General features: G+C 33.2%; 1 protein-coding gene across 1 annotated transcript in view; it reads left to right on the top strand.

Moving 5' to 3' along the window:
- Positions 1 to 1,075: 1,075 nt before the first annotated feature.
- The window catches only part of LOC142319548 (uncharacterized), a 44,571-nt gene continuing 23,789 nt past the window's right edge, over positions 1,076 to 21,857 (top strand). The window contains exons 1-3 of the mRNA XM_075356939.1: positions 1,076 to 1,264; positions 4,675 to 4,850; positions 20,833 to 21,276. Of these exons, the coding sequence (XP_075213054.1) occupies positions 1,213 to 1,264; positions 4,675 to 4,850; positions 20,833 to 21,276 (672 nt within the window). The 5' untranslated portion in view covers positions 1,076 to 1,212. The remainder of the gene's footprint in view (positions 1,265 to 4,674; positions 4,851 to 20,832; positions 21,277 to 21,857) is intronic.

Here is a 21,857-nt window from a genome sequence, read left to right as displayed (position 1 = left end):
TTTATACCTTGGTTACATGGTCGACGTCTGCGCCGTGAGGAGGGGTTCGGGATGAACTGGTCCTCTAGTGTATTCGCGAAAATATCCGTCCGGTCTGATTCAGAAGAGACTAAAAGGCTTCTCTGTCACTACACTTGGTGACGAGTTTTCTTTCCGTCGCATAGCTTTTATTCAGCCTGAACATCGAAGAGATGTCTTCCGATATCGAGGCGAGGTAATCGTTTCATGATACTTCACGATGTTTTGTCAGCAGCAACTTCACCCTGTCCGTCTGTCTATAAAATGCTCGCTTGCAGTCGGGGACCAGGGTGAGCCGTTATCTCCTCCTCTGCCGGTGCTTTTCCGATATTGCACCGAAAACGTGAGGTGGGAAATCATTATAAAGCGGCCGTGCAATTTTCTCCGTAGTGGTATATGACAAAGCCTCGTTTATTGACGACGTGACACGATCGACCGTGTCGTCGATTTCCTCCGGCGTAGTCAGGAGTTTTAAAACCGTCGGCCTATAATCTTGTTGGAGAGATTTATAGAATTTACTCCAGTTCACTGACCTTTGGAATATTGACGAGAGGGTCTCGCCCGGCCCCTAGTAAGCCTAACCCTAGTAGAAACGAAGAGTGTGGTCTGAGCTGAGGTCCTCAATTATTTCTGTCGCGTACGGTATTGGTACCGCTCTCAACAAATACGCTGACTTATAATGAAGAAGCAATACGGGAATTAATAACGTCCTGCTAAAGATTGTTGCATATAGAAGGAGAACAGTATTGATTAAATTGCAAAAGTAAAGGAGATACCGTATAAGATATTAAACTATTCAGACAACTTATCATTCCAACCAGCAGAAGTATGTCATTTCAGCCCTTTAGTTGAAAAATGCTAGAAAAATTTACGTTAGCATCAAATAGTAGCATAATGGTAGTTTGTTTCTTAATTGGATATTCTTACTGTTTGAAGCGTCTTTATTTTTAAGTTTACCTATTATATTGCACTAATTTGACAGTTTCTGATAATTGTAGAATACTGGCTGTTTTTTTTTTTAGATTTTGTGTTGGTAAACCTTGCAAGTATAGTAAACATGGTGTATTGGTCAGAGGAGGAGTTTTGTTGTTGGGTTGAAAATGTGTATTATATTTAATTTGTGTTTAGAAGTTCGTTATGTAATTTGAAATTAAAATTTTATTTAAATTTATTAGTTACATTCAAGAATTAGGTATGGATGTACAAGATCATAATCTTCTTGTCGTGAGTTTAGATAACTCTACAGGTATGTGTGACTGCTAATTTGATTCTGACAAGTTATTTAACATTTTCGGTGTGATGTAAAGATTTTCTGGACAATATCAGCAGCCTTTATTTGTAAAACGTTGTTTTATTGAAACGTTATTATGTTAATGATAAAAAAAATTTTAGCTGTTATTGACAAGCCCTGCTTTACTGATTGCAAATCAACAGTTAGTAAGGCAAAACAATAGGTTATTATTGTTACCGATTTCGGACGTTACTTGCTTTTATACGATTTTAAAATATGTGATTAATCATATCAGTTATTTTCCACTTTAAATAGTTCACCGCATAATTACAATAAGTATCCTACACAATATTAGACTAAGTAATATTTTCATCAGTACTTAGATTATCACCAGTTCCAAAAGTGTTTATGTTATTGACCATCATATATTTTATTGTTTTCAATTTTTTTTAAATTCCACTAGTTCTTGATATTTATATGATAGATGTAATTGATAAGTATTCTGTTATTTAAAATATACTAACAATGTTTTTTAACATTTTTGTAATGTACTATTTACTTCGAAACAGTATACGCATATTTTTCTACAAATAATAGGTATATAAAATTGTTTAGTTAATAAGTAACATTTATTTATTGTTCATTAATACTGTCAAGTAGACATTAACAAAATTTTGCACATGTCTACTTGACATTGTAAAGTAGACTTTACTAGCAAAATTTTGCACATAAATTTAGGCTGGTTTTCTGTTCCAAACCAAATTAATATATATGTATTACTTTTTATTTTATTAGGGTGTTGTACCTTAAACAAAAAAATAATAAAAAGTGAAGAATAGGCAAATAAATTATTTGGATCAGATATTCTGATGTTCTGGGTACCCATTTAAAATGTATTATGAAACCACTATTTACCTATAAAGTACTAACACTTTAAAGACCACTGTTTGATGTGGACTGCAAATTTTGTGGTATTAATACTGAAATAGATGACAAACTGCACAATTGTATACTTGTGTTGTTCTTTAAAAAAATATGCTAAGCTACGTATTCTTTTTTAGAAATTATTGGGGATTTTTTTTCTTCATTTGTTACTAGAAAAAGCAGTATTTTACCTTTTTTTATATAAAGGCAGAAAAAATTGTTTTAACTTCATTATATATTTGGGCACACATATGGACATATATACATATTATGTTTGGGCAGGTTAGTTTGTGGTTTTTATGTTGACATTAATTCTATGCTGATGTTATCTGACCCTTTTCTCTGCTTTTCGGTTCTATATTTAAATTTCTTTGTTTTAAAAATATTGCTGTTTTTTCATGTAAAGATTATTTGTTATTATAAAATAACGAGCCACAATTTGTAAATAATGATTGGTTGATATTGGTCTATTTTACTTTTTATTTAATTGCTCAGCACGTTATTTCCTTACCACATTTTGTTTACAGGTAGCGCTAAGACGTAGAACTGAAATTAAGTAAATGAGACTGATGAGTTTATGAATTTATACTGTAAATCCTTTTATAAATAAATCATTTGCATAATATTTTAATTTATTACATTTTTGCTATTTTATTGGTCAGTGCAGCAGTTCTTTATTGGTCCAGTTTACTCTGTACAGTTGTACTTTGTAGTTTTGCTTCTTCAGTCATGACAGCTAAATCTGGATGCTGAAGGCTGAAGTTTATGTCTCATCAACCTTATCCGATATATATATATATATATATATCATTGAGATTAAATTTTTTATAGTCCATTTTTTCTTTTACCTTTGTACATTAAATAACTATATAATATAGACCAAATCATATAATAACAAACAAACAAATATTTTTTCTGATTATATATATTATATATAAATATTTGTTCACTTAGTTCTGAATTTTTTAAATGTTTTTAACTTTTATTAACAAACAATTTTTATAAAATAAAATGTAAAAAGCTAATAAAATTAATGTGTAAATGTAAACAAATCAAGAATTTATTAAAAAAATATCACTGAAGGCTTAGGCCCGAAAACGTTTTGATGAATGTAAAAAAGTAAAGGTAAGAGTTTTCTTTAATTCTGCACTTTGTGGAGGCTGAAAAATATTATATAAATATATATATATATATATATAGAGAGAGAGAGAGAGAGAGCGAGATAGAAGGAAAGGAAAAGAAAGTCATTTATATATATAATATTCTACCACAAACTCCTGTTTCCAATTCTTGTTAAAACGTTGTCATTCCACACTTAAACTCACCAAATTTTTAATATTCTCTTATAACATTGCGCTACAAAAAGCTTCATTTTTAAAAACTCTTCCCTCTGTTTTGCTGTTAAGAAATGAAAATTTTTAAGAATTTATATTTATTCCCATAACATCTAATTGATGTCGGTGAATGAGAACTCCCCCATTACAACTTCTACAACTACTGTACAACAACTCCCCTACAATCTACTTTTGGCTTTATTTGTAGATCTGCTTTATTTATTATTAGACTAAGTAAATATTAATAATATTCTGTAACTTCTGGTATATTCTGTAGACCTGTCATAAAATTTAACAGATTACCAGTGTCTCATACAGCAATTGGTTCATTAGTATAAATTCTTTTAATTCATTCCTGGCTCTGTTAAAATAATAAATTTGGTACTTTAAAAAAAATCCTTGCAATGTATACAAATCATAAATAATTAAAAGTCATCGTGTAGTATTTTCAGTATTACACTGTAGAAATGTGGTCGTAGATTTTTCTGTCAGAAAGTGGTTATTGTAATTGTCAACAATAATATTTATGATGAAAATTATTTTTCATATCTATACAGACACTAAAATGAAGGATTTGGTACTTGTATATATTTTCCAATTAAACATCTTATACACTTGTACTTGATTTATTACAAATTATTAACACTAAAAAAACATTATTCATGCATATCACAATTAACCCCTCCTGCCTGAATTTCTATAAAATGAAACGTTTGTAGTTTTGTCTTTAATGTCATTGAACATTATAATTTAATAAATATTTCTATGTAAAGATATTGTTACCTATGTGGTTTTTTTTTTAATTTTAGTTCAGGGATGATACTGTGAAAAGAATTTGTGCCTTTTGAAGTAAAATAATTATTTTCCTGGTAAATTTAATAAATTTCACTAATAAAGAAACCCTTAAGTTTTTTTGAATTTGTATTGATTCAACCATAAATGTGCAATTAAAAAAATTTAAATAATGCAGTTATTACTTTTCTAGATATGTGTAATTAAATATTTGACATTAATATGTATTTGTTTCTAATACTGTTCATATAAAGTGGCCTGACAGAGATTGCTTTCACTTGAAAGATTCAAACAAAAAAATTTTGTTTATTTTATCATATCTAAAATTATACAAAATAGCTATCCCTCTATTTCCTTTAAAATTTTATTTTGCAGGTGGTAATATTGCCAAAACGGGTGGTTGTATTTATACAGCAGCTATGTCAGGTGCGGCATGCAATCATCAGACATCTGTAGTTGAATTAACTTCTCCAATCCAGTGCCTTGGTACAGCAGTACCTCGTTTACAACATCAACACTTAACACAGTTGCAACCAATTCAGTACCCACAAGTAAGTTGAATGACAGTATTAATAATAATAATTATCTGTACTACTGGTATTACTGTTACTAAAACCTGTGTTATAGTGGGGTCATGGCTACACAAGATTATACAGAAACTGTTTTTGTACAAAAGTACATCAAGAAAAATGTTTACTAGTACTGTATAATATTGTCTTTTACACCTTTGGTACAGAATCAAATTTGGTATTCATTAGATGGTGGTGGAATTCTAGTTTTAATATATATATTAATAGAATAAAGCCAAAAAGAAAAAAAAATGTGTGTGTGTGTTTAGATTTATGAACAAATAATGAAAATAAAATTTTATATCTTGTAATTTCTGAGGTGAAATATTTTTGGAGAGTGTGGCAGTATTGCGCTTAGGAAGTAACTAAGGCGTAATATTCTTCAAATAATTATAATTTAACAAAAAAATGTTATAATTTAAAAAATTATATTTATTATTTATATATAATAAGATATATTTATAATATAAGAAGATATAATATAGAAGATATATTTATAATATATATAATAATATCAGTTTATCATAATTTTATAAATTAGTTTTTGTTTTAAAATTTACCTTAATGTCTCATATAAAACATTGCTTTAACTTTAAATGATAAAATTAAAGTTATTGAGTTAAATAACAAAGCTAAACTGATTGTACATCAATCAATGGACAAGTTTAAGTGCAGAAATATTCAGATATACAACTCTTTAGAAAATAGGAAAAATTATGGATGACTGGCTATAATGAAATGGGTATATGAAAAGACAGCAGAAGACTACTGGGTATGAAGAAATAAACAAACTATTGTGGGAACAGTTTGTTAGCAGTAGATCTAAACATTTGCCAATTTCTGGCCCTACTTTACAAAGCCAAGCTTTACTGTTAGCTAAAATATTAAACAAACTTGATTTTAAAGCTTCTAATGGATGGCTTGAAAGTTTGAAAAATGGACATAATAGCTTGGAAAAGCTTGGAATAATCCTTGTGGTAAAGCAAGCAATGTCAATATGTCTGTAGTTAAGGAATGGCAGACAAAACTTTCTATCATTCTGGCTAGCTATGATCCAAAAGACATTTTAACTATAATGAAAGAGGAATATTTTTTAGAACTTTGCTGACTAAAACACTAGTGTTAAAAGGAGAAAAATGTCAGTGGAAATATATAAAAACAGTCCCTTACTGTCATTCTTTGTGCAAAAATATCTGGGAAGTCGGCAAGACCTCGGTATTTTTCTCACATTGATGTTAATAAACTCCTTGTAACTTGGCAATTAAACAAAAAACCTTAGATGACTTCTATAATGGAGAAGTGTGACAGAATACAACAGCGGCCTAGGTCAGTGGGCGAATCTTGGGCATTGACCAGTCTGCTGATCAAAGAGTCCCTGCAGCCATCATGACCCCTACTGAGGGACCATCTGTTAACCACAGGTGGAAACCTAGGAAAAGGTGGTGGTCTGCTGACCTTAGTCCACTGGTAGGAAACAGTACCAGCGTTGTGATAGCATCAATGATGTGCACACAGAATATCTCCAGATCTACCAGCATTTCATGAAAAATATGTTTATGCCATCAAGGAAGCCAAGCTCAAATGCTGGCAGAACTCCTTGTGCAGGATGCAGGGAAACTCCTGGCAGCTTAAAAAATCATGTTACTGGCCAAAGCCATTGCACGTCGTGACACTTGTGACAACTTACCAGGCCAACTTAACTTTAACACCTATGATGACTTACCAGGCATTCCTTGATATTCTGTTTCCAGATGCTCTAGAGGCTGAAGTAGAAGTCAGCATTCAGGCAGGGGTAACACCCTTCCCTGTGGATCCCGTAGATATTGATCAAGTGGTTTCTTTAATGGTACTGAAAAAGGCACCGTGGATTGACCCACTTGACTTGGATATTTTTCACCATCTCCTGCCTGTCATAAGAGAGTCACTAGCAGACTGTTCTTGGGGTTGCTTTCTGACTTGTTGGAAAGTGGCTTTGGTGAGGATGCTCTAAAAACCTGGAAAGGATCTTAGTAAGGTCAACAGTTATTGACCCATCAGCCTTTTGCTGGTTCTCGGCAAATTGCTTTAAAGGCTGGTTGTGGAACAGCTGTATGAAAACATTGATGTGAACAGTCTTCTAAATCAAGGCAAATATGGCTTCATGGAAGGGGTTGGCACTGAGGATTGCATCTTAAATGCTCTTGCCAAGTTGGAAAGCGCCATCTGTAAATATGTTTTGCAATTTTTATTGACATAGAGACGCATTTCCTTCCTTGTGTTAGAATTCTGTCCACAATGTTCCCAAAGCCCTACAGCATATAGAGTTCTTGTGTTGTGTAAGACAGTTTGTCTAGTCACCTAGTTGTGGAAAAGTCCATGACCATGGGAAGCCTGCAGGGTTCTGTTCTTGATCCTCTACTGGAACCTGGTTTTAGACGGATTTCTGGGATTGAAATTCCAGAAGGGGTCATGGCCCAGGCTTTCACCGATGACTATCATGTATTAGTTCATAGTAATTCACAACTGCAGCTAGTTGAAAAACCACAAGCAGCCTTGTCAGCTGCGGAGGGCTGGATAGATAGTCAAAATTTAGAGATTTCTGTGCTCAAGATGAAGTGTATGCTTCTGAAGGGTGTAGACAAATTATCATACAATCATAGCCCCAACATTAAGTATAAAGGCTGTGTAATCAGCCAAGTAAGAGTTCATAAGTACTTTGATGTACTGTTTGATGAAAAGTTGCTGTTTATCAACCATATCAAACAAGTAGCAGTGGACACCATCTCCGTGTTCCACTAGCTTAGGAAAATTGCTCGGAAGGACCATGCTGTTGGACCACCAGTTGTGCATGGTGAACTGAGGATTCTTCAAAAGTATGACCACTTATGCGGCACCCAAATGGACACGTAGGTTGGAAAGAAATAATGCACTTATTCTAAATTTAAAGAATGCCCAGCACGAAGCTCTCACTGTATGCACTGGTGTTTACATAACAACCTCCTATGAGTTTATATATTGGGAACGGCTCTCCCAATCAATTTTGTAGTAAAAGTTAGACAGCCATGTGGAAGTTGTGAAGAGGTCGGGAGGTTGAGGTATTTGGGATGCGGTTTCGAGCTGGGCTTGTATCAGAACAGAACAGTGAACACAATGTTCCAGATATAAATTTCATACAGTTGCCCATCTCCCACTTGCCGAAGAAGCTTCAGAGCCTCGCGGTGGAAGCATGGCAGTGTGAATAGAACAACACGAATAAGAGTAGGTCTTTGTATGATTTTGTAGAAGACTTGGGGGCATTGTAAGCCTCAAGATCATTTTTAAGGGCAATGAGGGCCCAAGCACTCACCAACTGCATAAATTAGAAACAACATCTCCTTAGATTCCTCCTGGCAACTGATGAGCTGTGTGTCTGCGGGGAGATCCAGTCGAATGTACATATGATGTACAACTGCCCCACTCTTGGAGGGGCCAGAGCCCTGGCCACCCTGGAACTTAAGGTCAAGGGGAAGATTGACCACTCATAAGCAGTAAGTCAGTGTTGTGGTGTGAGCCGCACTGTTGGACCGTGTGGGAGTTCTTTGATGTAGTTGCATTGTTCAACTGGCATCAATAGTTTGATTAAGGGAGGACACTAACCACGTTGCTAGAAGAAGCTACCCTTCAGTAATGATCGATCATCAATCTATAGCTCCAAGCAGCTATAAAGGATGGGTGGTACTTGCTAGCATGCAGCGACCAAGGCACAACAGCGAATTGCTGTCATTTAATTAAATTGACAAAATAAATTTTTAATTCATGATGCTCATATTTTTATTATAAGACGGGGTACACCTACCCATTTAGAAAATATATGACATGTGAACGGCTGGACAAAAAACAACTGGTGTAATAGACCATGCTTATATTGTTCACGCAATTAGTTTAGCTCCAGGAGCGATTAGGAACTAAGTCACTTAAACTGTTTCAAGGTACAGTAGCCCTTTGAGACACAGACATTTGGTCTCATTTAGGATGACCGAATGGGATGGTAGTGAGAGAAATGCTAGTAATAATAATGAAGGAGTGGCTGAACAATTAAATAAATTTAATTCTAGAATGAAAATTCAAAACCCCACCATGTTCTGTTATTCCTTGATAATGCAACTTGTCATCCTATCAATTTGTCTAATCTTAAATTAGCCCTTTTTTCACCTAATACTACAAGTAGCACACAACCATTGGGTCAGGATGTGATTTACACCATGAAAATCCTCTGCAGAAGAATGATGTTGAAATCAGTTATTACAAAAATGAGTGGTGTGAAGAGTGCTAATGAGCTCGCAAAATCAATTTCAGTACTTAATACTGTCTACTGGATTCATATGCCATAAAGAACATAAAAGAAGAAACTGCAAAAAAAAATTTAAAAAAGCTAAATTCTTATCACTTCCTGATGCAACAACTGTAGTCTTAGATAAAGCAGAGGAAAATATGAGGATTTTAATAGATTGTGCAGTACTAATGAATTTGAAGTAGATGCTGATACATATGTAACCTCTGACAATGATTTGACTACCAGTATTACCAGTAACAATGCAACTGAGGTAGTTTTGTCAGCTCCATGGGAAGAAAATGATGACATTGGACTGCCAACTGACGAAGATGAAGAAGACTGTACTGAACATGGTGATTCAACAAGCAACATTGAAAATCCCGTCAAAATAAACTCCTACATCGATGCACTCCAAAGCTTAAGTGACTTGAAATTCAGCATAAGAAAAAACTATACTGAATTTTTGGAGTATCTATCTAAAGCATGTATTTCTTTAGAACAGCATGCTGTTAAAGAAAAGACAAAGCAGGTATCAGTTGACATCTGTAAATCATATAAAAAATCATGATATAAATGTAAATTAATCATACGTACTGTATTTTTGAAAAATTGTCTTTTTATAGTTTTTGTGGTTAATTAGTGTAACTTTAATTTTGTAAAAAAAATATCCATTAAGCCTACAAATTGAATTATTTTAATAAATTATATACTGTATTATTCCAGTGGATTACAGCATTCTAGGCAAATTGCCATGTATTCTTAGCGTGGCTTGTTGTTACTCAGCACAAACAGTACTCAGTATGTTCATCATTACTGCAATAAGTGAGTAAAACTGAAATCTGACCAAAACGGAAAAAAAATTTATCTCCTTGGTTTTCATTTTGATCAATCTTCACTGTATATATATATTTAAATAATTTTTTTTAGATTATTGTAATACATCCTTAATTATGTATATTATAAGTATATGGATTATAGCTTGTTTATTTTAAGTGTTCCCTCTAATTTATTTGACAGTTGCCAATATGTCATCATTTGTTTATTGTATGTCAACATTTTGTTTATTATTAATTAATTATTATTTATTAGTTTATACAATTATATTATTATTATTAATTATTTATTACATAAATAGTAGTGTAAAATAAATATTAGAACTATTTTAAATAATTTTTTATAAATATAATGTAGTGGTCCCAAAAAAGGTTGTGAGTTGTGTTTTATTGATAAATATCACCAGAAATAAATCTTGTGGAATCTACAAGACCGATAGATAGCATTATACATACATATTAAAAGAAAACAATGCTTGGCAGCAAATGGCTGATGAGATACAAAAAACAAAAGAAGAATATATACTAAAATTATTAATTTGCCGGTATCTCTGGAAAGAGCAGTCAGAAACATATAAAAACAGAAGAACAGGAAAAGGTAAGACTTATTTATATTATTATAATCAATAAGTGTTCATTAATATTTTCTATTCTTATTTATTTATTCTATTTGTTTATTTATCGTCAAAGTTTAATTCGGAAATTTTATTTTAATTTATATTTCTTTAAGTTCCTTACATTAATAATATGATTTTTAATTTCATAATGCACAGTTATTTAACTTTGAAAATTTTGACGTGGTCTTTTTCAATAATGTTTAATATGAAAATACAGTAACTGTTGTGGAGAAAAAAGTTAATTCTCTGTTTTATATGTAGTTAATGAAGTATGATGTAAACAAGTAAGTCTATCCATGCATCAAGTAGTTATAGTTTTATTTAGTTGAAATGTTCAGAGTATTAAATTTTTCTGTTGCTAGACTATTAACATTAATCTTCTCATTTAAAATGACATCGTTTTCCCAGTAATGAATCATCTATATATCTCATTCAGTAAAAACAAGTTTGGCATCACTATCCTTCCCTTTGGTATCACATATTGTACCTCATTTTTCTTTAAGATGGGAAGATAATACAAACCAAGTTGACTGCATTCTCCAGACTCGCCTTCGCCTTGATTGATTTGTCAAAGATAAAAATAATGCCATTGGCCCAGAATCTTGCCTTGAAAACCCTGATGTGATGTTTCAATTAGTTTCATCTTCCTCAATTTTTTTTTTTTTATTGCACCCCTAAGGCAACCAGCTCCTGCTGTTTAGACATTACTCAATCGCCTCAGGGTGTCGTGGCAGCAGTCTCTGCCCTCCCTATCTTACCCCCACCAGAGGATTTTTCCCAATAGCGGTCCCCCGAGCCTCATAGGGACATGCTGACCTCCTCTCCCAGACAGCCGACGTGCCCTTCCATTGGAGGACTGCCCTCCCCGACCCTAACCTACACACTCCAGACATGCCTTATGTATATCCTTTGTGATCCGCGCCCCCTACACACATCTTGAGGGTCCCCCATGTCATCATCAGGGAACTCCAACCCACCCACTCATGCATGTGAGCAAGCCAAAGCACTCTATACATAGAGGCTGCCTTCCTGGCCCTGAACGTTGCCATGTTTTGTATCCCCTATATATATGAGGTGTGTGAGAAAAGTAATGAGATTGGTAACACTGCGAGTGATCTGGCAATGCTGTGTCTATCAGTTTGTGCTAGACTGGTTTGTTCATTCCGGCAAAGCGGAGTGGCACACTCTGTCATCTCCTTGATCGAAAAAATGTCAAATGAGCAAATCAAAGATCAAAACCATGCTGATTTGCTGTTTTGACGGTAGGGGTATTGTGCATAAAGAATTTGTACATCCAGGACAAACTGTCAACCAAGTGTTTTACAAAGATGTCCTTGAAAGGCCCAGGAAAAATGTGATTCGCGTGAGAGCAGACATTTCAGACAAGTGGATGCTTCATCATGACAATGCCCCGTGTCACACGGCCATTACCATCACGGATTTTTTGGCCTCAAAAGTCATGCCTACGGTTCCTCAAAACCCCCCCTATTCACCTGATTTGAGTCCTTGTGACTCTTTCCTTTTCCCGAAATTGAAACATGTCTTAAAAGGAAGTCATTTTGGAACTCTGGAGAACATTCAAAAGACTGTGACCGACCAGTTAAATGCCCTACCAATTGAAGCCTTCCAGCGTTGTTATCAGGAGTGGGAACAACGACTCCACCAGTGTATAGCTGCGCAAGGAACTACTTTGAAGGGTATAATATTGTTGTTTGAAAAAAATAAAAACTTTGGTAAGTAAAAAGCCAGTCTCATTACTTCTCTCACATACCTCGTACATAACGTTACTGTTCCACATGGTGCTACCCTTATCCCAGGTATGGCGGGGCATTTCACCTACCAAGCCATTCAAAAACAATACAATACTACCCTGTTACAATACTAAACATAATAATATTAACATTAAAATACTGCACAATAATACTTAATAATAAACATTATGATACTACACACATGGAAATGTAATTATTATTACCCAAGATGTCGAGGCTGTGCACCCACCAAGCCCATACTAAATACAATGCAACAATTACAATACTACAACACTACCCAATACCTGATAATAATACATGATGCTACTTTACATGACAATATACAATATACCAAAACAATACTACATCGTACATAAACATATCTACACGGCTGTATTGTAAAAAATATGGTAATATAATCTATACACAACACGATACAGTACCATTTAAGATACTCTGCACACAGAAACACGATAGTAGTAGCATCCTGATACATCATGGTAGGGAACTTGCTGGTACATCCTAGCAATACGTAGCACACTTTCCTTTTAGTGAACTTCCTCTTCCGCCGTTTGTTTCTGTATGCTATGCACCAGGTTGACCACCACTTCCCAGCCTTCCTTGCTCCTTGTCATGTGCTCGAGCACAGTGCCCGGTGTTATATTAACCGACAGTCTGTTTCTCTCAGCTTTGGCAAGGGGGGCAGATATTATCCTAGTCCCAGAACCAAACATTAAAATGATGAGAGGTGATGATTGGATGGTGGGTCCTTGGGAAGACGTGTCAAGGGGGGATCTCATGAATAAGTTTACCTTCTCTAATTATAGGTAAGGTGAAGGGTTCATAAGGATGAGTATGGGGGTATATACATCTACTGTGGTATATCTCCCCCAACTATACACAGGCGAAATTCTATGACTTCCTGGGCGAACTTGGGGATGATGTCAGAACTGACCATCCTGCCCTAATAATTGGAGACCTTAATGCAAAAACCACAGAAGCGGGAGAGGTTTCACCAACGAAAGGGGCCAGGCTGAGCTGATGTCTTTACTTAATCTACTTTGCTTTAATGATGTTACCTCCACCTTCTGGAGGGGGGATCAGGATTCTGTCCTCGACCATATCTATGGCTCTGAAGTTTTGGTTCCACGTGTCTTGAGGTGCGGACGTAATGCAGAAAGAATTGAGCAGTGACCACAGGGGGATATGGGTTGAGCTCAGTGACCTGCAACCCATCAGGAGACAACCTAGCTGGCAAGTGGACCAGGTACATTTGCTGAGGCTAAAGGAGAGACAAACAGCTAAATTCAATGAAGAGATCCATGAGACCCAGAAGATCTAGCAGGGTCTGTGCGGGCAGCCTGCCAGGAAGAGTTACAACAAAGAAGAAGCCTCACTCAGGATGCTGCCTGACTGGCAGCATCCTTCTCAGCCTCTTGGTGACAAGCTTGTAAGCTTGTCCCCAAGGGTCATCCTGTAGCTCTTGTGTAAGCCTCTTCCAGGACTCACCCTTCTCCTTCCAGATATCCCTCTTAAGCCTGTTCCATGTCTGTTTTAGGTCTCATTTGAGTTTGCCTACATCCGCCCTCCTCCTCACCAGACTGCATTGTACCTTACGCCGTAGCTGAAGTACCATGACCCTCAGTTCACATATTTCGGCAGTCCACCAATAGACCCTCCTTCTTTTAGGGCTTCTTCTTTGTTGTAACTAATTCGTCACTTGCTTATTAGTTTTACCCTCCTTCGCCATGTGGAGCGTCCTCCTTCTGTCATCCCTTCTTGCAAGGTATTCTAATAGCCTCTTTTACTATGTATGCCGTTTTACCAAGAACAGCCCCAACAGGAATCGGCCCTTTAGTCACTCCCTCTATCTTCTGTATTCCCTCAATAAGGTGCCTTGTTGACAATGGGTCTTCCATTGCCAAGTCTAGGACCAGAACGAAGGTTCTGTCAGAGTCCTCAACCTCCTACTCCTTCTCAAGAAAGACCTCCGCCCTCAGGGTATCTCAAAGCACAATGCCAGAGGCGATTTTCCCTTCATTCAGCATGCGGCATATTCACTGTGCCACATAACAAACCCAACTGGAGAATTGACTCTTTTTGTCCCCTTTTAAATCCAAAACCATTGCCACCTCATAGCCAGGACCCAGTTCCATTAGTCCTGTCTTTACCAACATGTTTTTGAAGAGATCTTCGGGCTATTAGGCCCGGAATCTCCTGTTTGACACCATTTTCTAATCTCCTTAAAGTCTCCTCCTTAGACACCATGGATCTATCAAGCCTTTCCATTTGAGCACCTGTCTCCTCCGTATCACATGGGGTCAGATTCTCGACCAATTCAATAACAGCATCTACCTTCTTGTCCAGGAGTTACACAGACTCCTTAATTTCATGTTTCGTGGCATTAGTCTCTTTTATTAAGTCCAACAGCTTGTCCATTTCGCCTCGTAAATATATCCTGGGTATGGGATATGGGTGGAGGCCTGCGGCTTCTCGGAGTTTGTGCCCCCCTGCTCGTCTTGTTTTCTCCCTTGACATATCGAAGTGAGGCAAAAACTGTATATTACAAACACTAAAAATTAAAGGATCAAAAAATGTTATGGGGTCAAAAGTTTTTTTTTTGTGGCGGGTTAAATGGGTCAGATGAAAGTAGAACCCAACCCATTTGTATCTGTGTACACTTATAACAGTTTATATATTCCCTAAGATACCCCCATTGACTTATAATTTTTCCAAGTCCCTGGAAAGAAAAGATCTAGGTTTGTAGTATGACCTACCCTAGAAAAGTTACTAGTTTATATACTAAAGTCCATCTTCTTTGGTGGGAAGCTGGCACCAAAAAGAATTGGTGCGCAGCAGAAACTAAGCTATAACTTTGACCATGTGGCGAGTTTTAGGTTAAGCACATGCTTTACAGATTAATTTAAATTAACTTAAAAGCCTAAATAATGCAGTTTATACTTTAAAAAAATAAGTCACTGTCACTAACAGTACAGCACAGTCTTATCACTACAGTTTATAATAACTAGGAACTATATTACACAGTTAATTATCACCACTAAAGTGTATTACACTTACTGTGTTCCCGCTGCCACATGATTTTTCACCAGTTTTATTAAACACTGAATAACTTAAATGATACTTGAAATCACATCATCTGCATTCACATGATTGTTAAATACTCACCCGAACAACTTAACACATAAAACAAATCACAATTACTAATATATATAAAAAAATATAGCTATATAAGACACGCATTACTATAAAGACTTCCCATGATCACTTCCCACTATAATTGGTCTGTTCATCTTCCTGGTTTATAAGTTCATAAATACTAAGTATCTTCTTAAGTAATTGTGAAAATTTGTTATAATGATCATAAGATCATAAGATGGAATAATAAGATGGCTTTCCTAACACCAAAAACTGACTATAGAATGCCAAAAGTATTTTCAACTACTTTTCTGACTATACACAGTCTAATTGAATATTCTCTTTTGTGTTCTTTTGTTTCAGGATCCTGAATGCACTCATTAAATTTGCAGAAAGACAGAATGTTTCTTTGGGCACAAAATAATAGTGCATTTCCTGTGATCTTCCTGTTGATAAATCTGGTTTTTGTGTATTTAAAATATTGTTCTCCACTCTTCTATATAATTCAGAGTCTAAATACTGCACCATGTGAAATTCTTCCTTGGCATCCAATGTCGATATAAAGAGAGTTGTATTATGAATCAACAAAAATAAAATAAAAATACTGAATGAATATTTGTAGTTGAACTCTCACCTTCACTGCTGGTAGAAGGTCGTAAAACCATATGCTTTCCTTCAAGACTCCAAGACAGGGAGGAAAGTTCCATTTCTCAGGGGTTATCTGCAATTCTGATCTATTCTTCAACTGATGAGGAATCAGTGAAGCCATTCATTGATGAATGAGATAGTTTTTGATTTTTTATCAGCAATTAGTTAAAAACTACTCATATTTGATGAGCAGCATGTACTATGTACTATTTATTATTATGAACTTTTTTTTTCAAGGATGTAAAGGTTACTTTGAAGTGATTTACCCAAGATGAACCAAATATGAATCTGATTATGGACATTCACAAAAACTTGGCCATTGCAGATCTGCATTCATTCACATATCCAACACCATCATTGCAACAACAATCAACAAAGGAAATAAAGAGGATGTCAAGATAATTATGCAGCAAGAAAATGCTACATTTACCAGAAGCTTGGTTGCATAATCTGGACCAATGGCGGGAAAGCTAAGGATTTACTTTATGAATCTTCTGACTAATAATTGATTGTAATGATAAAAACAAACTGAAGTTATATTTATTATGAAAATAAAATGCCATATTTCTGTATTTTGGTTTTAGTTTTACTACTAGATTCACTGACTTCCTTGATAATAAATCCCATTCTTTGCCTTGATATTTAAAAAAAAAAAGGATTATAAGCTGGTGAAAGAGTTGACAGAGGCAAAAAAATTCAATGTAACTGATATAGTTTTTCTGAAAGTACTGTCTTCTTTTATACTTATTGCCACTGTTAAAGTTAACAGGATACTGAAAATCCTTACATGAAATATGAACTTAGGTTTTGTAGTATCCACTGATGTCTTAGTTTTTTATGATATTCATTAATGTCGCTTCATTAACATTTCTTTCTCTTAATTAATTTGTTTGCTACCATCACTGTTGTTTTTTCCTCTATATTAAAATTATTTAGTTATCCATTACAATACATTACAACAATAAAGCACTTGCAACTTTTAAGTCTGACATCCATTAAACTGAAGTGGAACACCGAATCCAAACATTCAAAGTGAGCATTCATAAAGAAACAATTTTAATAATGTAATACTAGTGTGAGCATTTTATTAAAAACTGTCATAAAATCATAAAACTATAAATTTGTTATTTGATTGTCGATAAAATGTAACCACACATCAAATTTTTATACTGATCTCTCCTTTCTATGCACAACACTAAAAATTAAACACACTAACAGCCTGATGTAAATTGGTTGTGGAAAAGTATGCTACCTCCTGTACTGTATGTATTTTTTAATATTTATATTGTACAGAACAAGAATGTGATTAACGTAAAATGAATTTGTGTTCTTCAAAGTAGAAGAGTAATTCTGATGGTATAAATGTAAATTTGTAATAATTTTTCAGTTATAAGTGAATTCTTTTCTGTCTAAGTAATTAACTACTAATTATAAAAACATTATTGATTTGTTTTCATTCTTGAAATGTTCAGATATCTAGTGGAATGTTTTTTATTTGAAGCGTTAGGCAACTGCATCTCTTGTTCTTGTAATCGGTGTACCTGTAACTTGTTACATTCATGGATTGCCAGTTCAGGGTGTGTTGTCAGTAAGAATGCTGCAACAAAATGTTGAGCACTCAGCAACGTTTGAATTAAAATGTAACTGGTTTGGCCTGACCTTAAACATTAACCTCCTGCTTGGGAAGGCACATGCGCATACACAAACACACACACACACACACACCAAACTTTTGTATGTTTTTGGTGTACAAAGATCCATTCTGACAATTTTTGCAATCCACTGTAACAGTTTTAGCCATATCTCAGCTGTTTATCAACTGATTTAAACAAGTGAGATGTCATTTTGTTCACAATAAAATTTTAAAATTTTATCTAACAAAATATGTTTTGTTAAACTAATATATTAACTAAGTATTTGATAAAACTAATATTTACAAAAGTATTAATGATTAAAAAAGTTAAATAAATGGCCCTCAATTTTGGAATTGTCAAAGGTAAGATTTTTCTTTTTTTAAGATGTTGGTTACATTTATACAGAATTTCATTAATATCTAGTACCCTTTCTTAAGATATAAGCTTTTATTGAAAAAAATGAATAAATAAGCAAAATGTCAGAAAGAGAGAAAATGAAGCGAGATAGGTCATTTTTCCACATACACCTTTTTTTCATTTTGATATACTGAATCAGTCCCTTAAGTTTGGGCTCTGGGTCACCTGTATATGTCATTTTTTATATCTTTACCACATGTAGACACTGATACTTTTTAATTTAAATATTTACTACTCAGAAAAAGTAAAAGTTATGATAGTTTAAATGATTTAATTTCAGAATCTTATAAAGTAATAATGCTATTGATTCATATAGCAATTTTTTCAGCAGTTCTGAAATATATTGACCAATTCTCAGCCAGTATTTTTGATTATGTTACTTTCTACAAATGTATACTATAAATCAAAATTTTGTTACAAAAAATGGATCTGTTCTGTTATATTTTCAGATAACTAGGGAATAAGTAGTTCAGGTATATGAACTAATGAGTGAACTTTGTGTAAAATTCCTTTTTATAGGACAGTACAGATTGTAATCATCTATGTGAAATAAAATTAAACCTAGAAAAAATCTTTACAAAAAAAAAAGGTTGAATTTAATACGGAATCCTCCAATACAATGATTGACTGTTTGAGACTATAATAAGCAACAAGAAGAATAAAGTAATTAAACAATACATATTTGGCAAAAGTGCATGCAGTCATATTGTTAATTATTTTTTGTTATCTATTGAATATATTTATTTAAAAACACTTTTTTATTTACTGTAGTTAGTATTTTAGTTGTTAATGTCAGATGCTAAAAATATATATTTACAAAATGTTATTAATATAATATAAAAAAATCTGATGTGGACAACCCATGACTACCTTGTATGACTATTAAATTACATTGTACATTTTTTTTAAATGACAAGTACATAAAATTTTATTTCATGAAAAACTTCTGAATTTTTTTTTGTTATTGAATTATTATTCATCGTAAAGATTTTTTTATAGTTAGAGGTTAATTATTATTAATAAATCAATATATTTAAATTAAAAGAAAAAGTTAAACAAAAAAAAGGAGATGAAGTTTTATTCGAACTGATGTGCCTTCCCTATTATACACATATTTCATTAATTAAAATTTTATTTGCCTATAACACTGGAACTAATGAAAATAAGTACCACTTATGATATATCGTTCAAAAGCTCTCACTGAGAGCTTATTACTGTAATGAAGAAAAAGTCAAGAATCCAAATTCTTTGGATGCTGGACTTTTTTGTACACTTTTGGTTCAGTCGATTGCAATCAAAAGGGGAGGTGCATAATTAAATGTTACAACAGTCCTAAATCCAAAATTTCAACATCCTACGGCTAATCATTTTTGGGTTATGCAAGATACATATAAAATGGATATTTCCATTGAAATCTGGAAACCAAAATTTTTGCGATCACAATATTTCCTTTACTTCGTACAAGGAAGTAAAAAACTTGGCAAAAGTCCAAGTTGCTTTGATTTGATATATTCTTTAAATTTTATTAAACAATTACTTAAATATTATATAGCCATTAATTTTATTTTCTTATCATGTAAACACAGGTTGTTAATGACTGTAGGTAGGGTTGACTGATCATGAGTTTTATGGACCCTAGCCAGGAATTGAACGTTGTGGTCAACAAGTACGTTACTGAATGCACCAAGAAATTTTCCCATTTAAATGTTACATCAAATTAAATTGTATCTTTAAAATTCTACTTAAATGTTTTTATTTTCTACAAAGTAATCAATCATTTTGCTGTTTGTTGAGTTAAATTGTTCTGCTAAATTGTGTAGGGTCTTACAGTTCCTTATATTAAATAATAAAAACAAACATTTAAAAAAAAAAATGGAAGTTTATTTGTTTTTAAAAAAAAAAAATTAGCTTAAGAATTTAAAGTTACGTATTAATTATCTTAGAAATATGTAATTAATGTAATTAAAATGTAAATACCTTAGGTATTTACCTAAGTTTTGTTGCTTAAAAAATATTAAGTTTAAAATATGAGAATTGTTGTCATTTAGTGTTTTTTCAAAACTTTTCTAATCGCACATCTTCATTTAAACTTTTATGAAACAAAGCAAAAAAATTTATGAAAACAAAAATTTGTAACTCTTACTCAATATTAAAAGAAAAAAATGTCTATTTATATACACACACAGAATTTATAATATCTAGATTTAGATATTTAAGAAAAAAGTTACTTCAGCTGTAAAGAAAATGACTTTATCAGAAGTTGTACCTATTTATATTTCAGCTCTTCACCATATTCTTGGTTCATTTATAAATTTATATGAGATTGGGTTTAAGTTTAATATATAATTTATGTTTGCATAAATATAAATGATAAAGCCTTTTCTTTAAATTTTATTTTAGTGTATTAATTGTATTATTTACATTACAAGTCTTTTGTCAGAATTTTTTGCTTTTATTGACATAACCTTTGATATAATATAATACAGTTCAGGCAAATACTAGTGCACGAGTATAACTTAAATTGCATAACCTATAGGAGCTATAATAAATTGTATTTGCTTTCTGGTTGTGCATCATAGTTATTACTTAGTTCAAACAAAATTTATTTTTATTGCAGGCTGTCAGCTATGAGCCTGCTCAACCCCTTCAACAACATACAAATCTTGTTACAAGTCACGCTATTTACCAGTCAATGAATCCAACACCGTTACACCATTACACACCGAGCCAAGCAATATTAAGTAGTACTGCTTATTTGAATACAGCACCTACACCTGCTCAGACTATTCATCTTGCGGCTCCTCCGACAATTTCAGCTCCACCAATTCATCATCATCCTCCTACTCATGTGATTCAACAACATTCAATTCCAGAACCTCAGCCGGTTCATATTGCTACAGAACAACCAGCAGATTCTGATATTACTCCTGAGCCTACATTTCCTGAAGATGATTTTGAATATTATAAAGAAATATTTAATTATCTTACTGCTAATCAGTTTCCAGAGGGAGTTTCAGAAAATTATAAAAAACATTTAAGGAAACGTGCTCAGCATTATACGGTAAGTATAATTTTGTTAACTCAGAGTATGTTTTTTTCTTTCTTTTTTTTTTATATAATCTAACAAATATTTTATAATTTGTTATTTAATTAAAATCATTGAAGGTCTTTAAGTTTACCATTTAGATTGTGATACGTAATGTTTAGGTGTTGCTAAGATGGTCTGGTAAGATTGAAGACATTGTTGTTTATCCCATTCAATGCCAAGAATGTTATTGTGTATTGCTGCTTATTTCTTTAAGAGAAATATTGCTCACTTTTTTTCTGTGCAGTTTGGTGGGTAGATACTTTAATTAAACTATTTTAAAGTATTCCATTTTCAAATTGGGTTTTTCATTCAATTTCAGTCATAGTCTCTTCATGTAAGAGTTTTTATTTTTTATTTTTATATAATTTTGATTGTATTTATTATTAACTTGAATAAAAATAGTTTTATATTTTTATGAAAGTTTAATTTTATATTTTGTGATTTCTTATAAATTTAATTTAAGGTTTCACAACATGAATTTCTTGGCTGTAGTTGTATACACTGTTTAGAATTTTAATCTTGAAAATTTTATAATCTGGTAATTTTTTATCTTA

Source organism: Lycorma delicatula, chromosome 2, assembly GCF_047948215.1.
Source record: "Lycorma delicatula isolate Av1 chromosome 2, ASM4794821v1, whole genome shotgun sequence".
NCBI lineage: Eukaryota > Metazoa > Arthropoda > Insecta > Hemiptera > Fulgoridae > Lycorma > Lycorma delicatula.
Note: the sequence above shows the minus strand (reverse complement) of the source record. Positions and strands in the feature narration are given on the sequence as shown.